The sequence below is a fragment of the Phyllostomus discolor genome, chromosome 2, assembly GCF_004126475.2.
Source record: "Phyllostomus discolor isolate MPI-MPIP mPhyDis1 chromosome 2, mPhyDis1.pri.v3, whole genome shotgun sequence".
NCBI lineage: Eukaryota > Metazoa > Chordata > Mammalia > Chiroptera > Phyllostomidae > Phyllostomus > Phyllostomus discolor.
Window position 1 is genome coordinate 213,586,617 of NC_040904.2, and position 21,000 is coordinate 213,607,616.

General features: G+C 67.9%; 1 protein-coding gene across 2 annotated transcripts in view; it reads right to left on the bottom strand.

Moving 5' to 3' along the window:
* Positions 1–21,000, bottom strand: part of SCUBE1 (signal peptide, CUB domain and EGF like domain containing 1) — a 106,637-nt gene that overhangs the window by 23,221 nt on the left and 62,416 nt on the right. The window contains exons 6-8 of one of the 2 annotated variants that reach the window (XM_028532170.2): positions 18,859–18,975; positions 16,270–16,359; positions 1,819–1,935 (exon numbers count right to left, since the gene is read on the bottom strand). In XM_028532170.2, the coding sequence (XP_028387971.1) occupies positions 1,819–1,935; positions 16,270–16,359; positions 18,859–18,975 (324 nt within the window). The remainder of the gene's footprint in view (positions 1–1,818; positions 1,936–16,269; positions 16,360–18,858; positions 18,976–21,000) is intronic. The other variant, XM_028532171.2, reaches the window with a different exon arrangement.

The window sequence follows — 21,000 nt, forward strand, 5'->3', positions numbered from 1 at the left end:
ATCTCGGTGACGGTGAAAAGGGGAAACCCACTCCTGCACTTGACGGGGGGTCCCAGGAACAGGGACTGCTGCTCTCGCCCGTCCCCCCCAGCACCTGCGCACACCAGGGGCCCGGAGAGCCCGCCTGGAGCACCAGCGAGCGGGGCATGGCTTGCCTCCGGGGCCGGGGCTGGCCAGGGGCTGCCCTGGGTGCAGGGCTGGCTGTTTGAGGGGAGCCCTGGGGAGCATGGTGGGGGCCTGGGCCGCGTGCACAGCTCCCCTCGGTGTCTCCCCCAGACACGGCGTGGGGGCATGGTGGGGATGGGTGCCCTGAGCCACCCAGGGGTGGGCGGGGCGGCAGCCGGAGCCACCCCTCTGGGCTCCGCTGGGGCTGCTTTCCAGCCAGGACCGTGGGCCCCCTGCAGCCCCCGCCTCACCTCGGGGATGGAGCCGTGCCCGCCCCTCTGGCCCCCGGTCAGCGCCACGCCTCGGAGGGGCCGAGGGGCCTGGGTCTCCTCTCCTGTCCTGGCTCCGAGGGCAGGTGGCCAGTCCGCTGTGACATGGCTGGGACTGTGGGGGGCCCGTGGCTGCCCTCTGAGCATTGAGCCCACGCGTCCAGGCCTCAGAGACCACCCGCCTGCCCACCAGGAGCGCCCCCTGGCTGGAGTGGGGAGGGGCTGCGGACGGGGCTCACTTTTAAACGAACAGGTGGAAGAACGGTTATTTCTGTCAATAATCCCAAGGTTCTTCCTGGCAGAACGGCTGGGGAGGAGGTCACATGCTGTTGCTACAGGCCTAAAACAGCCCCCTCAGACGACTGCAGCCCCCCGAGCCTCCAGGATGCCTTCCCTCGCAGGACTGCCCCGCCCGCCGCCTTCCAGCCCCGCCCGCTGCCGGGCAAGGTGGTCACGGGAGGGTGGGGCCGGCAGCACTTGAAAGGCCCGGCAGGGGGAGGCCGAGGTGCTGCGCCCCATTCCTGGAGGGGCCGAGGCGTGTGGACCGGACCCCCGTCGCCCCTGCACCGTCCCCCACGCCGCCCAGCGGCTCCTTCGGTCTCCAGGGCGCATCAGCCAGCTCTTGCTTCCCAGCCCCCTTGTGTCCTGTTTTCCCGAGGGGCCCTGACCATGTGGGGCACCCCCTGCCCAGAGCACCCCCTGCCCTCAGCAGCTCTGGGTGGGGCAGGGGAGAGGTGGGGAGAGGCAGCCTGCTCTGTCGCTTGCCGCAGTGGCCACATTCCTTCAGATGCCGGGCACCTCACCCCCACGCGCCCCTTCCTCGTTTTCTAACTGCAGACAGAGGTCCTTCGGTTCTCATTTACAGCCACCCCCAGGCCACCCCTCCCGTGACACGGACACCCAGGGGCCTTGTTTTTCTAACGGGACCAGCAGACAACCCCACCCCAGTGCGAATAGATTCCCACGCGATTCCTGAGCCACCCCGAGCCAGGCTGTCACAGCTGAGGTGGGTGGGGTGAGGGGACTGGCTGAGCCCCACCCCCGGGAGCCCCAGGAATCATGAGGCCACGAAGGTCCCCCGTGAGGGCACCTGTGCCCCAACCGGCAGCTCAGGTCTTTGCTGCGAGAGCCGTGCTCTGCGGCCCAGGAACGTGGAGGGGTGCGGGGGAGCCCGTGTTCCCCGGGGCCCGCCCCGTGGGGGGCAGTGGTGCGGAGCCGCCCTCCCCCCGCCTCTCCCCCTGCCTCGCAGGCGGCCGCTGAGCTTCCTGGCCCTGCAGTCCCCCCAGCCCCACGCCCACCTCTCTGGCCGCCCTGCTCCCGCTGCCCCCGCCCCAACCGGGCTCCAGGAGTGGGGGCGGCCGCGTGCCTGCGGCCCTGCACCGACCTTTGCACGTCTTCCCGTCGGGCTGCAGCGTGAACCCCACCGGGCAGCTGCACCGCACGCCGGTGGCCGTGTCCTTGCACGTCCGGTCGCAGCCTCCGTTGTTCACCGCACACGTCTCTGGGGAGGAAGAGGGAGAGAGGCGCTCAGTCTCCTCGGATGAGCGCCGCCTCCTTTCCTGAGACGGGAGACTCGAGTTCAAGTTCTGGCTCTGACCCCTGTAGCTGTGGGGCTTCTTGGAGCCTCACACTCCCCATCTGTACAACGGGAGCGCGACACCGTCTTTGTGGGGGGGCTGGAGCTGAACGGGGCGGGGGGGTGTGCCTGCAAACGGCAGAGGGCTGCGCTTGGGCAAAGCTGGCTGCCGGCGGGCCCCCACCACTTCCAGCGACCGGTTCTGCCCCGGCCGGACTCCCAGACCCCGGACCTGCCCGGCTCAGGCTCACGGACAGCCGTGCCCTGGCCGTGGAGCCCCGGGGGAGGTTTTCGGAGCCGCACACCACGCGTCACCTCAATGAGGGCTCAGCCCACATCTGTTCTCCCTGAGCGACCCGCCCAGCGCGTCTGGTTTTCGTCCGCTTGAAGCTCGTCTAGGGCTGTTTTTTCCCTCGTTTGAAAATTCAAAGGGCTGGAGTGGCTGGGGCACAGCTGAGGTCGCGGGACCTGTCGGGCGGTGACAGTGATCCTCCCCAGGCCTGCAGACGGCCGGCGGGGCCGGGTCGCCGGGGCGCAGGTGGCCTGCACGCCGAGGGGCCGCTCCCGGCCCGCTGAGCCTTTCGATCTGGGTTTCTTCCGAGCATCTGGCGCTTTGATCTCGTGGGAGCCACGCCTGCGTGGGCGTCCCCCTCCCCTCGGCTGCTGGGGAGCGAGGAGCCAAGGGGCTCCTCGTTCCTTCACAGCCCGAGGCCCCTGCCTGCCTCCCCACTTCCCCCAAGAGCCTGGCTTCTGACGCTGTCCCTGTGCCCGTCTGTGGGGTCTGAGCCCTGCGGGCGGCTCTCGGGGCTCCCGGAGGGTCTGGGACGAGTGGCCAGGCGAGGACTACACAAGTACCGCCCCCAGGGGCCGGGAGGCCCTGATGCGACTTAGACCAAAGTCACAGTGCCTTCCCTTTGAACTTCAACTTGTGAGGGTCGAGCAGAGCAGAGCAGGGAGAGGAGGAAACGGGCAGCCCCCTTTGCGTGCGTGAGTGCGCATCTGTGGTTTTGCAGGGTGGCCGTGGGAGGTGGGGCACCGAGTTCAGGGGCTGCCGGGCCTTCTTCTCTGGCTACAGTTTCCGCCACCACAGGGGCAGTGGTGACCACCTACAGGGGGAGGGGCTCCCGGCTGGCTCCTCCCGGCCTGCCTTCCCCTGGGTCTCCACAAGCCCCAGACTAGCTGCTGCGGGCGGGCAGCTTTGGAAGCCTCCCCGCCTTTGGGTGTGCAGCCCCTTGGGAGAGAGGGCCCCTGCCCGCTGGTGTCTCTGTGCCCCGCAGAGGCCAGCTCCCCAGACGCAGGGACAAGCCGCTGCCTCGCTGGCACCCGTGCAGGCTGGGTTCCGGGTCACTGCAGGCCGAGTTCTGACCTGCACACGGCCCGCTCAAGCCCTCTCGCCTCCCTGCGGGGCCACCCCCTGGGGCAGGGCGCTGCCCCAGCTCTGCCACTTACTGAGTGGCCCCGTGGGGCACCCTTTGGGGCTGGATCTCAGCACCCACATCTGGCTGACGAGGCCAATAAGCTTTCTCTTCCAGGGCTGAGGTGAGGATCAAACAGTCTCCCCAAACAGACTCCTGACGTGGCGGCGCCTGGCCCAGGTCCTGGCCTGTAGTAGTTGCTCAACAAATGCTAGTTTCCCCCTGGGGTTACAACCGGAGGGAAATCCCACCCCCCAAGTCAGGAGCCCACAGACACCCGCAAGGGCCTGTGCAGCCTTTCACATGGGAGAGCCCCTCTCTCGAGGGGGACGGAGGATGAGCCTGTTTTCCAGGTGCAGGTAATTAAGGCTCAGCCCCCGGAGAGCGAGGAGCACTGGTGGGGGTGGGGACTGGGCAGAAGGAGCTCAAAGCTGGGGGTTGGGGCACGGCTGGGGTGTGGCCGGGTGGCCCCACTCAGTGCCAGCAGGACGAGCCCCAGGTTCCTGGGGGGTGGAGGTGGGGCGTGGTACCGGCACGGAGGCTCGGACCATGAGAGGTGAGTCTGACCAGGTGGGCTCCGAGGTGCTTGCAGGCCAGGCCCTCCCTGTCTCCAGAGGTCCTGGGGGGACTCGAAACCTCGGCCCCCCAGAGCCTGCTGCCCACGGGGCAGATGGGGGCCCACAGCGGGCTGAGGCAGAGCCTGAGTGGCCACCCACTCTGGGGACCCCCAGTGCTGGGACCTCCCGGCTGCCCTGGACAACGGTGGGCACCCAGCTCAGCCTTCCAGGCCTCTGTCCCCCCGGCTCAGAGCGGCTGGTGAGGAACGGGTGCAGAGGGCTCGGAGTCCGCCCAGGGCCACGCGGCCGGCCAGCAGCACAGGCGTTGGCAGACCTGCTGGACTGACGCCCGCCCACCTGACAGCCTCCAGCTGGGCCCCACCCCAGAGCCCGGCGCGGCCACGCGTGCGCTGGCCCCCACCCCTCCCTGCAGTGTCACCGTCTGCCCCCAGGCCATGCCCCAGGGGGCCCCTCTCCCACCTCCCCCGGAGCCCAGCGCCCGGTCTCTTACTGCTGCCTCTGGGCCAGGCCCCCAGAGTCTCCTGGGTGGCCTCCAGGGGGTGGGGCGTGGGTTGGGGGAGGCAGGGAGTGGGGGTGTGGAGTCAGCAGCCAGCAAACAGCTGTCCTTGCCGCCGAGGCCACAGCGCATCGGCGGCTGTGGCTGCCATGCCCGCCTCAGCTTTACCTGGGGCTGGCGCACGTGAGACACACACAGGAAGGTGACCGCGAAGTCTGCCTGGTCCCTCGGGCTGCGGTGGGGGTCGGGGACAGAGGTGTGCAGTGACAGGAGGCTGACCTGCAGGGGCTGAGGCAGCTTCCAAGCAGAGGCCGCCGGAGCTGCTGCGGAGACCGCTGGCCTCGTGTGGTGACCAGCCTGGGACGCCGCCCTGGCCCCCAGCTCTGAGTGCCGTGAGGGGCAGCCTCGCCTCTCTGTTCCCCGAAACCCAACACCACCCGGGCCTGGTTTCAGGCCCCCATTTCTTGAGAGTCGGAATCCAGGCACCCGTCCTCTCCCCGGATGACAGGGCCACCCCAAGTGCAGCAGCAGACGTCAGCTGAGACTGAAGCAGGCGCGTCCCTGTCCCTGGGGGCCAGGGGGAGTGCGCGGGTCCTGGGAGTCGCCGAGGCCGTGGGTGACGCGGCTCTGCAGGCCTGCTGTGAGGCTGTCACACCCTGCCTGGGGTGCACTCTGGGAAGGGTGGCCGGAGTCCAGCCACCAGCTCTTTGGGGCAGCGAAGGGGGCGAGGGCAAGACCACCGCCCAGAGAGCCGCCCCAGGGGTCTGCAGACCTGCTCCCAGCCCTGCGAGCCCTCCAGCCCCTGCCGGAAACCGCCTGCCCCTGAGAGCTACCGGCTCTTTCTCTAGGCGCCCTCTCCCCCTGGAGGAACGAGGGGACGAGCCCCCCGGGCACAGCCCTTTGCAGCTGGCGAGGCACGTCCTCATCCGCTAACCTTCGGGGGCCTCAAGTAGCCGCAGGGGAGGCCCTTTTGCAGGCAGGGGAGCTGAGGCTCAGAGAGTAAGGAACTCGTCCCGGCACAGTTTGTCCCGGTCAGCTCCGTGATTTGTGGGACCCAGGTGGAATAAAAACGAAGGGCCCTTATCCAAAACTGAAGAATTCCGAGGCAGTCAAAAGAGCATCAGCCAGCTGCGGCCCGTCCGGGGTGGGGCCCGGGCGAGTGCGTGGGCCTCGCACACTCGGGGCAGGCCCTGTGTCCCAGGTCCCACAGCTGTCAGGAGGGGCTGGGATTTGGACCCACCACTTCGAGGCTCCAGGCTACTGAGTGAACAGACCAGGCCAGGGCGCTGGGCCCTCGGCCCGGACCTGGAGGGGTGGCTCAGAGAGGCAGGAAGGGGAGCAGGTGGCCCGAGGAGGTCGGATGTGTGCCATGGTGCCGGCCTCCTCGCCCAGTGAGCGGGGAGAGCTCTTACCCCCGGCCTGGGCTGGCAAGGCAGGGAGGGCAGGCTTGGGGTGGGAGTCTAAGGCTGGGGGGCGGGACCCAGGAGCAAACCCCTCTTCAGGGGACAGGGAACCTGTCTAGGCCCTCCCGCCACCAGAATGAACCAAGGGCAGCCAGGAAGGCGGTTAGCCAGTGGCTCTCCCAGTCCAGGAGCAGCTGTGACCATCTGACCTCTGACCCTCTTCCCTCAGCCGGTTTCTGAGCCTTCCATGGCCCCGGTCACTTCGGGGTAAAAGCCCTTACGCAGTGGCCCGGGTCTGCTCCCCTGCCCTGTCCCTGCACGCCGGCCCCACTGACCTCTGTCCAGGTGTCCCGGGCCCTGCCATGAGCACTGTCCGCAGGCCCGCTCTGTCTTGGGGCCCCACAATTAAGCCAGACTTCTTCGTGAAGTCCCTTTGGCCAGTGAGGCAGGGGAAGCAGTGTCCCCGGCCACTGAGCAAGGAGCAGAGCGGGGCCCACACGTCCGCAGGTGCTGGCGTCCTGCTCCTAACCACAGTGCCTCTCCCCCTCGGCGGGGCAGGCGTCTACCTGCTCCTAACCACAGTGCCTCTCCCCCTCGGCGGGGCAGGCGTCTACCGCCCGCCATCTGGGGGTGGCTCTCCCCGAGGCTCGTGGAGGCGCGGCACTAGGGCGGGGGCAGGGTGAACCCGCCCCGGGGGCCTCCAAGTGGGGCTGGGCCCTGGAGACACGCTGGTGGCTGTTGTGATGGCGACGGAGGGAGGGGGGCTGTGGGAGAAGGGCCCAGTGCAGCCAGAGGGAGGGCGGTTGTGGAGGCCGGGACACGGGAGGGGCTCCAAAGCCGGGGTCTTCGGGGGAACGGGGAAAGGGACCCTGGAAGGCCTTGCTTGGCACCCAGCATTGCTCTCCGAGGTGGCAGGTCCCTCGGGCCCACGACATCCAGGGGTCTGCCTCTGCCTGGACCCCGCCCCCCCCAGGCCCTATGCTGACTCTGGCCCAGCTGTGCGGGTCACAGGCCTGCAGGCCACACCGTCCCAGGGCATCCCTCTGCTCGGAACACGCCCCGCTCAGGGCAGCGTGCGGTGAGGTGTGTTTGGGTCAGTGGAACCGGGAGACACCAGGTCAGGGGCAACACCCACCCTCTCATGGGCCTCCCAAGGTGGGGTTTCCCAAGGGTGCTCGAAGAGCAGAACCCCCTGGAGCTGGGGTCTGCAGCAGAGGGGCGTGGGGGCCTAGGGCAGAGAGGAAGCCGGAGCAGCGGACCTCAGCAGGGCACCTTCCTTTGGTTTGAAGGATCTCGAGTGGTCGGCCCACCCGCCCAGGCGGCTGAGGTTCTGTGACAGAGCCGAGAGCGGACACGGCCTCCGGCCGTGGGGTGGGGCGGCGCTGGGGGCTGGGGAGGGGCCCCCTGGCAGCCTCTGCCTGGGGCGGTGGTAGGGCGGCCGCCACGCCTGTCCTGGCTCAGGAGGCCCCGGAGGACACGCAGCGGAGGAAGGTCACTGCTCTGAGCCTCAGTTTCCTCATCAGTGACGCTGATGGCGCCCCTGCTGTGCTGGGAACACTGGCCCGGGACCCCACGCCTGCTGGCGCCGCACACACGGCCAGGCCGCACGGCCGGGGTCTCACCCACGCTGCCCCAGGGTCGAGACCACAGCCCCGTACTGCAAACCGGAAAGCTGAGGCTCGGAGGTGTGAGGCGGAGGGGTGGGACCCAGGTCTGGCTCTGGGGAGGGCCGGCGTCCCCGCTGCGGGAACAAATGCCGTTCTTAAATGAGACCCCGAGGAGCAAGGGCGGGCTGGAGGGGCGGGCAGCTGGCCAACGGAACCGGCGGGCAGGCGGCCCAGGTGCCGGGTCAGGTTCACCTGCTGCCCCAGAGGCTCCTCCGAAGGTCGCAGCTGGACCAACGACTGGCTGGTGAAAAGAGGGGCCCTGGGCTCTGGGGGGCGTCCCCTCTCCGAGGCTGCAGTGGGCAATCAGCGTCACTGTCAAGGACTCTCAGGGCGGGGGCGGTGCAGCAAAGGCATGCAGAAGCGGCTGTGGGGAGGGGCAGCCAGGAGGCAGGGGCTCTGAGGCCACATTCCAAAGGCCTCTGGGACCCACTTGGACCAAATCTGGAAGGGCTAAGGAACCCAGGAAAGGGGTAAGGCAGGGTAGGGAGGGGCTGGGGGCCGGCCAGCACAGTCTCCTAGCTGAGGGCAGAGGCCCAGAAGGAGCTCCTGGGGCCCAGTGTGCGTAGCCCCAGGGGGTGGGCCGCCCTCTACGTGCAGGGCTCACCTCCACTCTCGACCACCCCAAGTGGGCAGCTAAACGGGTGTGATGGCTGCTGAGGCCCGGGGACCCGAGTCGAGGGCAGGCTGCAGGGGGCCCAGCCATAGACCGGGTGGCATTTTACACGAAGCCAGAGAGCTGGGCACACCCCTGAGAGAGACCCCTTGGGGCCCCCACAGATGGCTCTGGTGGGGGGCACCTGCCCTGGCAGCGCTGTCCCAGCAGGCCCTTGTCATGGGCCCCGAGGCTGTGGGAACAGGGTTGGCTCTTCTGCCTTACAGACCCGAGAGGGGAGGGGACTCATAGAGGCCATCCGAGGTCACGTGGTGGGGCAGGCCAGGTGTCCCCATGCCTAGTTCACTGACCCCTCACTAAGCGTGGGCCCCCTGCCCTAAGCGTGGGCTCCCCCGGAAGTCACAGACACCTGCCTCTGGAGAGCCATGCGACTTGGGCTGAACCCCTCGCTCCCTGGGCTGCGCCACCTCTGCCAGGGGATGGAGGCGGCACTGTCTGCCTCAAGACCCTTGGGTGTCACCCCCGCGTGCCCGTCTGGCTGCACCCCTTCCCTGTAACCCCATTCTATGCCCCCCCCCCCCCCCCCGGCACCGCAAGACCCTGCCTCCGGCCGCCGGCGGCACCCTGTCACCTCTCGCCCATGCCTGGGGGTCTCGGCTGCGCCTCCCGCACCCAGTTCGCTGCAAGGCCTCTAGACCCAACAACTGGGCTCGGCCTGTGTTTCCGGTGGGTTCTCTCTGGCCCCCCACTCACAGAGCAGCAGGGACCCCAGACCCTTCTGTGCTCCCACCTCACAGCACGGCCCCAGAGCCTTGGGCAGGGCACCTCCACACTGGCCTATCTGCAAGGGGGGTGGGGAGGGAGCATGTCCCCAGCTCCTGCACCCCAACCCCCACTTCTGAGGGCCCCTGAAGATGGCACCCAAACTCCTGCTGTGCACAGCGGGGCAGCCCCCCAGCCAGCTGCAGTCAGACCGGAGCCCCGAGGCCCAGAGTCAGGGGACAGCGGCAAACCTCAGGCTCGGGGAAGCCGGGGACTTACGGGTGAGTGCTCTGGGCCTTGCCAGGGCAGGGCCGGACAGCTCCCTGCACGCAGGCTCGGTCCCTGGCGGCACCAGGGTCTGGGCCCCAGGAGCCCTGGCTCTGCCCAGCCCAGGTGGCTGTGGGCAAGTCGTTCTCCCCAAGCGTCCACGCCCCCATCTGGGGCCAGCCAGTCCCTGCCCCCTTCTTCCCTCTAATGCGCTCTGCCTGCCTGGCGCCTTGCCTCCGCCCCACGCTACCTGCTGACGCAGCTGAGTCACCGAGACCCAGCACGCTGTGCACCCATGCGCGCTTGCGACCAAACCCAGGGCAGCGCTCAGGGCCTCAGCTGGGGCCCTAGCGGACCAGCGACCAGCCCCACTGGGGACCAGCTTCTTCTCCCGACGGGGCCCAGAGCTGGGGGTACAAGCCTGAGGGCAGGGGGGTTGAGGTGCAGGAGAGGGTGCCCGCCCAGGCCCCAGGGTCCATCCGGCCTTTCCCTCCTGCTGGGCCTCCTGCCAAGCGCTGGCCTGGGGAGTTGTCCCACTGTCACCGCCTCCCTGACCTCTGGTCTGCCTGACCCTTTCCACTGCCAAGCTCATCAGGCTCCGGGTCTCACCCTTCCTCTCCCAGCCAGACACCTGCCTGCGTGAAGAGCGAGCAGTGGGGCGCTGTTCCCCCACCCCAGCACCTCCTCCAGGAAGCCTTCCTTAGTGCCCTGGGCCAGCCAGCCTCCCCTGCGGCTCTGCTGCCCTGTGCCTCGAGGGACCATCAGGTCTGGCACAGACTTGGCCTCTGCTCCATCGGGAGGTCCCAGGCTTGTGACAAAACAGGGTGCTGGAGGAGGAGGGTGGCAGTGGGGCCGGGCTGGCAGGGAGGCCCAGGGAGGGCTGGGTGCACCTGTGCCGGGCAGAACTGTCCCAGATGGCGCCTGCTGGGCAGCGTGAGCCACTGAGGCAGGGAGCCTGGGGCAGGCTGTGTGCACAGGGCTCGAAGGACAGGTGGAGGGCGGCTCCCAGGAGGTGACTGAATCTGTGGGCCTGGAACGGGGGACGGGGGCTGGCACCCGGGACACAGGCTGGTGAGATCGGGAGAGGCCCAGGGACCCTGGAGATGGCGGCTGCAGAAAAGGGCGGCAGGGCGGGGGCAGCCCCTGGGTGGACAGAGTTGCCGGGAGCTGGGGGAGAAGCAGGAGTGCAAACGCGCCAAGAGAAGTGACATCGCCTGGGCGTCTCAGGGTGGCGATGTGGTTACATGAGGCTGGGGACAGCGTGGGGTGCAGTGTGCACCCACAAATGCTGGCCATTGTTACCCTAGCTGCCCCACTGCTCCTGATCTTCCTGCCTCCCAGGGCTCCGGCCCCTCGATCCCCTCCTCGGAACGCGCTCAGCAGCTCCCCACTGAGCACTCTCCTGCGGCCAGGCCCCAGGCAGCACAGCGCCCAGTGATGTGCACGGGCCGCGGCGTCGTGCCTGCTCAGAGGCCGGGAGCCTGGGCCCGGGTGCAGGGGTGCAGGAAGAGGGGCAGGCGCTGGCTGCAGGGTGCAGAGCGCAGCTCCTGGAGACCACCCTGCGCCTCGCTCCCTCGTCTGTAAGGCGGGACTCACCGCAGCCCCAGCGCTTGGGTGGCTGTGGTGAGTGGAGGCTGTGGACAGCGCACGGCCCGGGGGAAGCAGGGCTCAAGGTCAGCAGTCCCCGCGGTCACTGGGCCTCCGCTGGGGCCCTGGAATGGCTGCCGAGCCTCAGGCCTGCCCCCGCTCCTGACCTGGGGCCCTGGGCTGGGGGTCCACGGCTTCGGGCCTGGGCCGCACTGCCGCTCAGGCTCACTGGGCCGGGGGGCGTCTCTTCCCCTTTAGGGCCTCACTCCGCCACCTGGGAAGCGGCGTCCCTCAGCTCCTCGCAGGCACGGGACAGCTCAGTGGAAAGGGCCGAGGCGGTGCCGAGGAAGCAGTGGGAGCGCCCTGCGGGGGGACCGCAGGGGCTGGAGGTGCCCCAGGGGGGCGGTGGGGCTTCCTGGCCTGGCCAGCGAACCCCACACCCCCAGCCCTCCCTGTGCGTGGACTGGTGGCCCTGGGGATACGGCAGTGATGAGGGTGGGCCCCTGCCAGCCCGGGTGCGAGCCGTCCGTGGCTGGCAGACGCAGAGCCCCTTCCAACGTCCGCGTCTCAATCCCGTGTCGCTGCACGGCAAGGGGGGTTCGCAGGGGTGACTGCAGACTAAGGCCCCTGTGTGGGGGGGGGTGTTCCTGTGGATTCTCTGGGAGGCCCAGCGTGGTCACAGGGTCCTCCCAGGCGGGCGGGGGAGGCCCGAGAAGGAGAGATGGTGGCAGCAGCAACCTGGCCAGACACAGCGCTGGGCTCTGAAGACAAGGGCGGGGTGCAGTGCTGGGAGCCCAGGAACGGGGCCGGGGCGGGGGTGCCTCTGGGCTGAAAAGGCTGGGAAATGGATTCACTCTCAGAGCTTCCAGAAGGAAGGTGGCCCTGCGGACACCGAGACTTCAGCCCCGGGAGCCCCAAGTCGCGTTTCCGGCCCCCAGGAGAGAACGCGCTGGGGTTGCTCTAAGGCACCGAGGCTGCGGTGCTCAGTCACAGCGGCGGAGGGAGCAGGCACGGCGCCCGCCCGAGGCTGCTGCGGGGAAGCGGCTCGTTAAAGACCCGGAGCTAACGACGGCTCCCAGGTCTCCATGGCCCTGCTGCAGGTGGGCCCGGGGGGCCCCCCCGAGGCCACGCAGCTGCACTCGCGGGGGTCTCACACAAGCAGGCAGGCGGCAGGCTGACCGAGACGTGGCACTCCGACCCTCCCCCCGAACCACCCGGACTGGTTTTCGCGGGACACTAGAACCGGTTATAGGGTTTGAGGCCTGAAGTAAACACGACCGCCCCACTCTTGGCCTGTGCTCGGTGATGCGGCGGGGGCGGGGGGGGGGGGGGCGCAGATTACAAACTGCAACTGCTGGGTGCGGCCGAGACCCCAGGGGAGGGGCAGGGCCTTGGCCCGGGGGCCCCACCCTCTGGACTGACAGCTACCCCAGCAGCCCTTGGGTGAGCGGGCAGGCTCCAGGAGGGGCACTGAGAGGCCCAGGGTTTCACCTCTTGCACCCCGTGTGCCCCCCCCCCCCCCCCCCCCCGTCTGCTCAGGTCCTGGCTCCTGGCCGGGTGAAGAGGCGAGGCGGCCCGTGGGACGAGCGACAGCCACCGTAGGCACCCGTGGCCTCTGCAGCCCGGGGACAGAGCACTCCCGGAGCTGCTCTGAGTCAAACAGCCTGCGAGAGCGCGGAGCCCTCCCTTCCCCAGCTGCCCCGGGGGGAGGTGAGTCAGAGCGGGAGGCCGCCCACCCTCTCAGACGTGGACGGGCTTCGCCTGGGCCCGCCTGCGAAGTCTGCCGCGCTCTGCAGCCCCACGGAGAGTGGGGGAGCCTCGAGACTGGCGTGGGCCTCGGCTGGCAAGGGCTGCCCTGTGCCCGCTCACTCCTCGAGGGGAAAGGGAGCCCCCTCTTTTGACCCTCCCCTAGCACCTCGAAAACAAACACCATCCACACAGCAGATAACCGGCATCCTGGGGCTGGAAGACGCCTGCCAGGCCATCGCCGCCGCCGGGCAACTTCGGCACACAGCCCGGCTCTGGCAGAACCCGGGCCCTGACTGCAGCGGGCACCGCGGCGTCCAGCCTTTGGGCGTCTCCGGGCCACACCAGAGGAGTTGTCTTGGGCCACAGATGATGTGCATTGTGCCATGTAATCACACACAAAAATCTCATAATGTTTTAAGTAAATTTACAATTTTGTGCTGGGCCACATTCATAGCCCTCCTGGGCCGCAGGCTGGACCCCCCTGCCCACCCAGGGCGCCCCGGCCCCAGTCTTCTCTCCCAGCGGTTGCTCACCGCTGCCCTGTCGGGAGGAGCCGGGCAGTGTGGTGGCCGAGGGCAGAGACTCTGGAGCCAGGGGCCCAGGGCCTGACCTTGCCGTGGACTCCTCCACGTCTGGCCTTCCCCATCTGCTCCTGGGCCACAGAACAGGCTCCTCCCCCTCCGCCTGCTCTTTCCCTGGCCCCTCCCAGGACCCGAACCAGGGCCCACCAGGCTGCACTGCCTGTGCCCTGTCCCACGGGCCAGCGGTGCTGCCCCAGACGACTCCCGAGTGGCCCGGGCAGCTCTCCCCGTGCAGGGGCAGGGCTCTCGGTGTGTGTCCTGGCTGTGTGCGGGCAGCACTGGGCAGGATGGGGATGGTCACCTCCCTTATCCCCCAGCCTCTGCCTCTACTAATACAGCCCAGGAGCAGCGGCATCTCACTGGGGCTTGCACTGCGGTTCAACAGGGTCTGGAGTCGGCACCACCCGGCCCACATGCCCCAGGTCAGGTGTTGCAGGAAGCCTGGAGGAGGGGCGGTCTCTCCTGCCTGAGGACAGGACAGGCCCGAGGGGGCTGCGGTGGGGGATTTCCTTGGGGCACCCCCAAAACCCAAAATTTATTTATAAAAAATTGTGTATCTAATTTTACATGTTTAAACTTCAGTCACCTTCAAACTTCTCTCCATCTGATGCAATACACCTATCGAGACTTTTTGTCCACTGCTCAGAACAGTCTTTGAACCTGTCAGTGTTGATGCCTTTTAATGCTTTGGCAAAACGTTGCCCTTTGAGGATGTTTTCATTGGGGGAAACAAACCAAAAGTCCCTCAGGGTGAGATCTGGTGAACAGGGAGGGCGGGGAAGGGGTCACGCTGTTTCTGGTCAAAAACTGAGGAACTCTCAGCGCGGCGTGGGCAGGTGCGCTTGCAAATCACCCATCATGAAACGGGCAAACACGCTGAAAGTCTTAAAAAATTTTTTTCACTGAAGCCAAATGCAGCCTCTCACAACAACGCCAGCTGGTGCACTGACACAGATGGGCTCCTAGAACACTCACGTAGCAGGGGAAGCCTGTCCTGCAAGGGCCCGCCCTCCAGAGGTAGTTCTGGTTAATTCCCCCCACCCCCCATATATATCCCGGAGGCAGGGGTGCAGGGGAAGCCAGCCCTCGTCCATCTCCTTGGCCCCTCCCGATGCTGGGCAGGGCCCCCGATCCGCTTCCCAAACCCTGGAAGAGGGAGGTTGCATTCTGGGTGCCTCCTTCCTCATGCCCGGCCCCGCTCCAGGACCGGGCTCTGGGCCATTACCCACTGAGTCTAATTAGATAAACATACCCACCCACCGCACACCCCCACCCTCCCCACCGCTTGATGCCCACTCAGCTCAGCCCTCTCCCGCCTCCGTGCTCTCGCTGGTCCTGCCTGCTCTCAAGCCCAGGCCTCCGCAGCAGCGCTGGCCTCTCCTAGGAAGTGAGGCCGAGGGGCCTGGGACCCCTTGGGCCTCAGAGCACCCGCACCTCTTAGGTTCCCGCCATTCCCTTCTGACCACCTTCCCAGGAAGGCCGTAGCGCCGCCTCACACCTTCCTGGAGGGTGGTGGGTGCGCCTGCGTTGTGGGGCTGCCACACCCACCACCTGGGCATTTCCAGCCCCTCCCAGCCCGGCCCAGGGTGCCCAAGCCGGCAGGGCAGCCCGTCCCACTGCCTGTGGGGCCCGGGCCGGCCCTGGGTTCTCGCCTGAGAGGCAGGGCTGCGTGCGTCCTGCCCGCGCGGACTCCGGGGTGCACAGAGCACAGCCGGCCGGCCCGTGGTCGCCCTCATCCCTCAGAGCCCGCTGTAGAGGATGAGCCTCAAGTCTGTTCCCCAGCACACAAGGCTGCACCCCTCCTGCGGCCCCACGTAGGCCTCCCTCCTCCCCAGATGCCGGGGCTCCTTGGAGGTCTGCGTGAAGATCACGGACGAAACTAGGTGACCTCTCCAGGACCTTCAGGACCTGACCTCCACGGTCCTGTGGCCTCTGAAGAGAAAGCCCACATTGCCTTGAGCTCTGGGCCAGGCTCAGGGTGGTGCGCGATCTCTGGCAAGCCGGGGCGCCCCAGTGAGCCTCGGTTTCCTCGTCTGAGACTCGGAAATGCACCCGCCGGCCTCACAGCTCCCAAGGCCGGTGTGACCTATCTGAGTGCCACGAAGAAGGCCGTGACCACCCCAGGCGGTCCCACAGCCGTGCACCAGAGGGCCCGCGGCCCCAGGCCCGGGGACCCGGCTGAGACGGAGGCGCACGTGCAGGAGGAGGCGCGCGTGCAGGAGGAGGTGCGCGTGCAGGAGGAGGCGCGCCTGCTCCTCTGCCGCTGCGCAGGCCGAGCTCGGCGGGCGGGAGAGCAGTCCTTGCCTCCTCCTCCTCCCTTCCCCTCCCACCCCCGGCTCAGCCGCGCCGGCAGGGGCAGGCCTCGGTGCCGCTCTGCAGTCTGCACGCAGCTGGGGGCCAGTGCTCGGAGTGGGGCTGACCTCGTGTGGCTCCCCCATGGCAAGCGGGTGCCCGAGGGGTTACCAGGGAAACTCAGGCCAAGGCTGCCAGCCCTGCAGGCTCGGGGTGGGGTCATTCACAGAATCGGGGAGCCTTGGGTCCAGGAGGGGCTGAGTGAGTCCTGCTTTCACCCGGTCCTCCCCTCGCCGGGCAGTGCGTTTCCCAACTACAGAGTGAGCAGGGTGAACTCCGTGCCCCTAGGGGGGTCCCCCAGCCCTGAGTGTAGGTGTGGCTTTCCCCTAGCAGGGCGTCTCTCCTAAGGGCGGGGGTGGATCAGGACCGGGCAGCCCGAATGCCTGTTTCCTGCGGCCGCTGCGCCGATCCTGGGTGCTAACTGTCCCTGCGGCGTGCACTGCACGGAGAGGGGTTAGAGTACACGCCTCCTTACACGCAGGGGCAACTAGACACGGGCTCTGGGTCCTCCACTACAAACACACAAAGAAATACACGTGTTTGATGAAGGGCAAACAACTTTAAAAAGGAAAAAGTAAGTTCACATCTGGAGTGGAGCCCCCCACACTCACACAGGGCACGCGTGACCCCACACGCGCGAGCACGCCACACAGATGGACAGCCGCCTCACACAGCCCCCCCCACTCACAGGCCGACAGGCCAGCACACACGCGGACCCCCGCACACCACACCCACACGCGCGCGGACACAGGTGCGAGGACAACAAAGGAAGTGGAAGAAAAGTGTTACCCATGAGGAGCCGCCGTTTCACCCGCTTGTCCACATCAGCTACTGACGTGGCACTGAACCGAGAGCGCTCAATTGCAGCCTCATCCTCCTCTAGAACACAAGTAAGGGACAAACACGGAGCCGCTGGTTAATGAGAGCCCACTCCCCGCGGCCCACGCCAGGCAGCCTTCCGGCGTGGCGCACACACAGCCAGCACAGCCTGCGGCCGGCGCGGCGTCCTCGCCGAGGGGCTAGCCCCAGGCACCTCCGAGTGGCGTGCTCAGGGCAGAGCGAAGAGGCAGCAGGGGTGGGGTGGGTGGGGGTGGGGAAAGGGGACGACCACAGAAGGACGCGGCTGGGGCGGGGGCCATCCGCACACAGAGGGGGCAGCTGAGCCAGAGCAGACAGGACGCGTGTGGGGAGGGCCGCGGCAGCAGACAGCGCCCCCACGGAGCCCACGGAGACACGAGCGACCCCACAGGCCCCTGGCTCGGGCCGGAGAGGCAGGCACAGGACAGGGCACGGGAGGAGGGGACAGGGCCGCGAGGTCCGGTGATGGATGTGCCTGGACAGCAACGCCCGGTCTCCAGGGCAGGAAAGCGCGTCACACACGCATGCAAAACTAAGAACGAGACACGCAGAGGGACACGTACACACACACACGACAGTGGACCCGGTCGGACAGACAGGGGCCCAGGGGTCGGTTGGGGCAGCGCTGGTTGCCTGCTTGTCTACAGAGGGCGAGAGCGGGGCGTCAGGTGCTCGGCGGGGGCTGCGGGGGCGGTCAGTCATTTTAGGGGCGTGCAGAGCGAGCCCACGGGGCGGCCGGGGAGCATGCTGGCCGCGGGGCAGGAGGCTGCGCCAAGATGAGGCGAGCCGGCTCCCGTTCCAGGCTCCGTGGGAGACATGCCGAGACCTTTGCTCCCGGGGAACTTAGGGAGCAGGGAGCAGGCAGACGGGAGGCCCTCCTGGCCGGCGGGGAGCTGGGCCTGGGCAGGGGGTTCTAAGGGGAGGGGCGGGGGCGTTAGAACGGAGATCCGAGTGGGGCCCTCACATGCAGCAGACACTACGAGATGGAGAGTGAGGGAGGATGAGTGGGTGGACGCAGACAGGGCGTGTTAGACAGGCCGGGTGGGGTGGGGGTCCGGCCGGCAGCTGTTGGCACTGTCCGGTGGCCCGCAGAGGCGGCTGCACCGCAGACGCGAACACTGAGGGAGACCCCAGTGGACAAGACAGGGAGGGGCGGGGGAGCCCGGGGGAGCCCCCGGGGGAGGGGGGACGGCAGAGACGGGGGGGAGGCGGGGAGGGGATTCTAGATGGGATCAGGCTGCAATAGAGACACTGGTCTGAGGCCGGGTTTTGCGCTGAATTTTGGTTTGGTTTGGTTTGGTTTGGCTTGGCTTGGCTTTTGGCTCTGAGATAATTAATGGATGTCAGTTATCAGACAAGACAGGCAATCAGGGACCATCACCAGAAAAGCAGGAGGAACGAGATAAAATGAAACCAAAAACGGCTGTTGGAGAGGAGAGGCCACACAGAGGGGGACGACGCAGCAGCAGCACCTGGGGCAGCAGCCAGGGACTGGGGGGGACTGCTGGCTCCCTGCCCCTCCGACCCCCCGCCTGATGCCCCCCACCAGCGAGCAGGCACAAGGGATAGGGTTCAACAGCAGGCTCTGGGCGTCACAGCTTTGCTGGCTTGTCAACCCCTTTTTGTCACTTGGAAGTCCCTCAAGAAATAGCTTTCTAGCAGATAAGAAATGAGACCTCTTCTTCAAACAAAAAAACAGCCACAGCAACTGACTGGTGGGTGTCTCCAGTCTGCAACCCCAATGCAGGACGGGAGCGGGGAGCGGAGAGCAGGGGGCGGGGAGTGGGGACGGATGCCAGCCCTGCCGTCCCCTCTGCTCCGGTAAAAAGTTGCCTGTGGGTGGGGAAAGAGCCCACGAGTGACGAGGGCACGAGGGATCACAGACATCTAAGCTTCTCCTTGGAGACAAGTGCCTGGGGCTCAGACGCAGACTCCTTGCGGCAGGGGAGGGAGGGGGCACCTTCTTGGGGGGGACTCTGGGTGGGAGAGGAGGTCTGGCCAGAGCCCCTCGGGGTGGGGCAGGGAAAGCCGGTCCGAGCCCCCAGGCCCCGCCCCTAGCGTTCCCCACCACAGAGACAGAAGCTGTTTTCTGAGAACCCCTCCTGCTTCTCCAGACCGCCGGGGTGGCCGCACCGCTGACAGGGCCTCGAGGGGGCGGGACCGGCCTGCTGTGTGGCTCCAGGTCCGTCAGCGGGGGCCCCGGGAGCAGCAGCTGCCCACCTCAGGCGCACACGCCTTCCTCCCCCCGCGCCCAGGCCGCCCCTGTCATGGGCATGAGGGCGTGCGGGAGACCCGCGGGGACACAAAACAGGGGAGCTGGGTCTGGGGGCGGAACTGCCACGGGCTCGCCCGCAGAAAGCGCCCCCGCCAGCTCTGCGGGGTGCATTTGCTCTCGTCTCCCGAAAGCTTCCTTCTGGGGGATGGGACGGGGTGGGGCGCTGGCTGGCCTCGGGGCCACGCGGCGCGCCCGTGGGGGGCAGGGCGGTGCAGGGTGCTGGCGCGGCAGCGGCGCCCACTTACCGATGCAGGTCCGGCCGTCCGCGTGCAGGGCGTACTTCTGGTGGCAGCCGCACAGGGGGCCCGTGTCCGTGTCCTCGCAGCTGTGCTGGCAGCCCCCGTTTCCGTAGTTGCAGGTGACTGGGTGGGCCCAGCGTGCACACACGTACGCGCAGGCAGAACGACAAGAACGATTAGTCCCCGGTGCCGGCACTCTTCTTTAAGGGGGGGACAGCGAGGGCGGGGGTGACCGGGAATAGGCCCGCCTTCCCTGGACCTCGGCCTTCCAGGGTCTCGGATGGAATTCTCCACTCCCTAAAGGCCGCTGGGTGGGCGAGAATGGACTCTGGGGGACCCGGGCTTGGGGCAGAACCAGCACACGGCTGGGGCTCCGAGATGGCGTGAGCTAAAGACAGGGACAGGCTAGACAACGTCACCTTTCCTGGGCTGCAAAGGACACTCTAAACTAGCCTGTCAGATTGGGGCGATCGTCTGCAATACCAGGTCTGTTCTGAGGGGGGCGTGGGGAGAGGGGACACAGGTTCCTGCATCCTTGAGAGCTTTCTTTTCTGGGCTCATGTCCTGGGGCACGCGGAAGGGTACCCCACGGACATCTGTTCTCGCCGAGTCCCTGCAGCCATCTGAAACGGACCCCCTCGGAGCCCCCCTCCTGCAGGGCTGTGTCCAGACAGACAGAATGCAGGCAACGCAACGCCGCCCCGGGCGCGGTTTTGGAAACGATCTGTTCTCTAAGCATGTCACGCAGCCGCAGTGCCCTTCACCCAGGGTCTGACCTGGCCCGTAGTGTCAGCCCCCTGAGTCGGCCGACGGGCGCTGGACAAAAGGGAGCCAGCCCGGGGGCCCAGGGTCTCCGGGGGAAGGGCTCCCCCGCCACCCCTGCTAGCTGGAGGCCTCTGCGCAGGAGGGCCCAGAGAAGCCCGGGGTTCCACGGGCGGCCGCCTAGCACAGATCCCAGATGAGGGCAGACCCCAGCAGAGCCCCACCCCGGGTGGACGTCTCATGCCGTTGCGGCCTGAAACAGGCCCACGTCAGGGGGGCGGGGCAGAGCCAGAGGAAAGGGCCTGTCAGAGGCCACTGGAGGGAGGGCCACACTGAGGGTCCCTCACTCCCCCACGCAGGTGTGTGTGCACCTCACGAACCCCGAGGGCTGTGCCGGCGAGCACCTGGAGAGCCTACAGCTCGTGCGTGGAAATGGACGCCGGAGCCTCGAGCTCTGGGGGCCCTGGGCTCTGGAGGGAGGACAGGTGGGTGCAGAGCCCGTGTGGTCCTGCGGGCCCCTAGAGGTGGCGAGGCCAGGCCTCTGCCCCAGCCCACCTCCAGATCTAGAATTTCCTGGACCTCCGGTGACCTCAAGGGCTAGAGGGAAAATCTCATCGCTAACTGGACACTAACCCTGCCACACGCACCACGAGGAAGGGCCCGGGGCTGGCCCTTCACGGGAGGGCAGCAGGGCGCTCACCCACCCCGTGGCCCCGGGCTGCCGTCAGACTCCACCTGGCCTGGCGACAGCCAGCCAAGGCGCAGGGGGCGGGGCCGCTGTTTGTCACCAGAGCCTTCTGGGCTAGGGCTGGGCTCTGCTCTGTTGGGGCTGGGCAGGGGGCCTTAGCCACGCACAGGGCCCTGCCCGGTCCCTGACCGCTCAGACCGGGTCCGCCGCTCAGGAGATGCTGAGCACACTGTCCCCTGTGGCCCTCGTCCCGGACGGAGCTACAGCCCCAGCCACCGGCCGGCGCTCGCAGCTCCCTGCCCAGCGCCCCGCCAGGGCCCGCCTAGGGCGTGTCAGCCAGGCCTGCTCACGGCAGCACGGCAGCAGTGTTTCCTTCCGGCCGAGCCTGTCGGCGAGCCTGGCTGCAGCGCAGGTGCCCGTCCTTGGCCAGTTCCCGGGGACGCTCGGGTTACCCACAGGGAGGGCTGGGGAAGGGGGGGCCGTTTGCTTCCCGCCCCGCAGGGAGCCCGGTGGCGGGGGTGTCTGTGCATCTGCGTGGGGCCCAGGAGGGCCCAGGCGGGAGTCCCAGGGTGGGGGCCGGCACTTCCCTGAGTGGCCCTGCCCGGGGTGGCCGCACGTGTGGTCCCCGCTGCGAGCCCCCAGGGGGACCGGGAGGAAGAGGAAGAAGGCTGGCCCGAGCCTGGGGCTGGGCCGTGGCG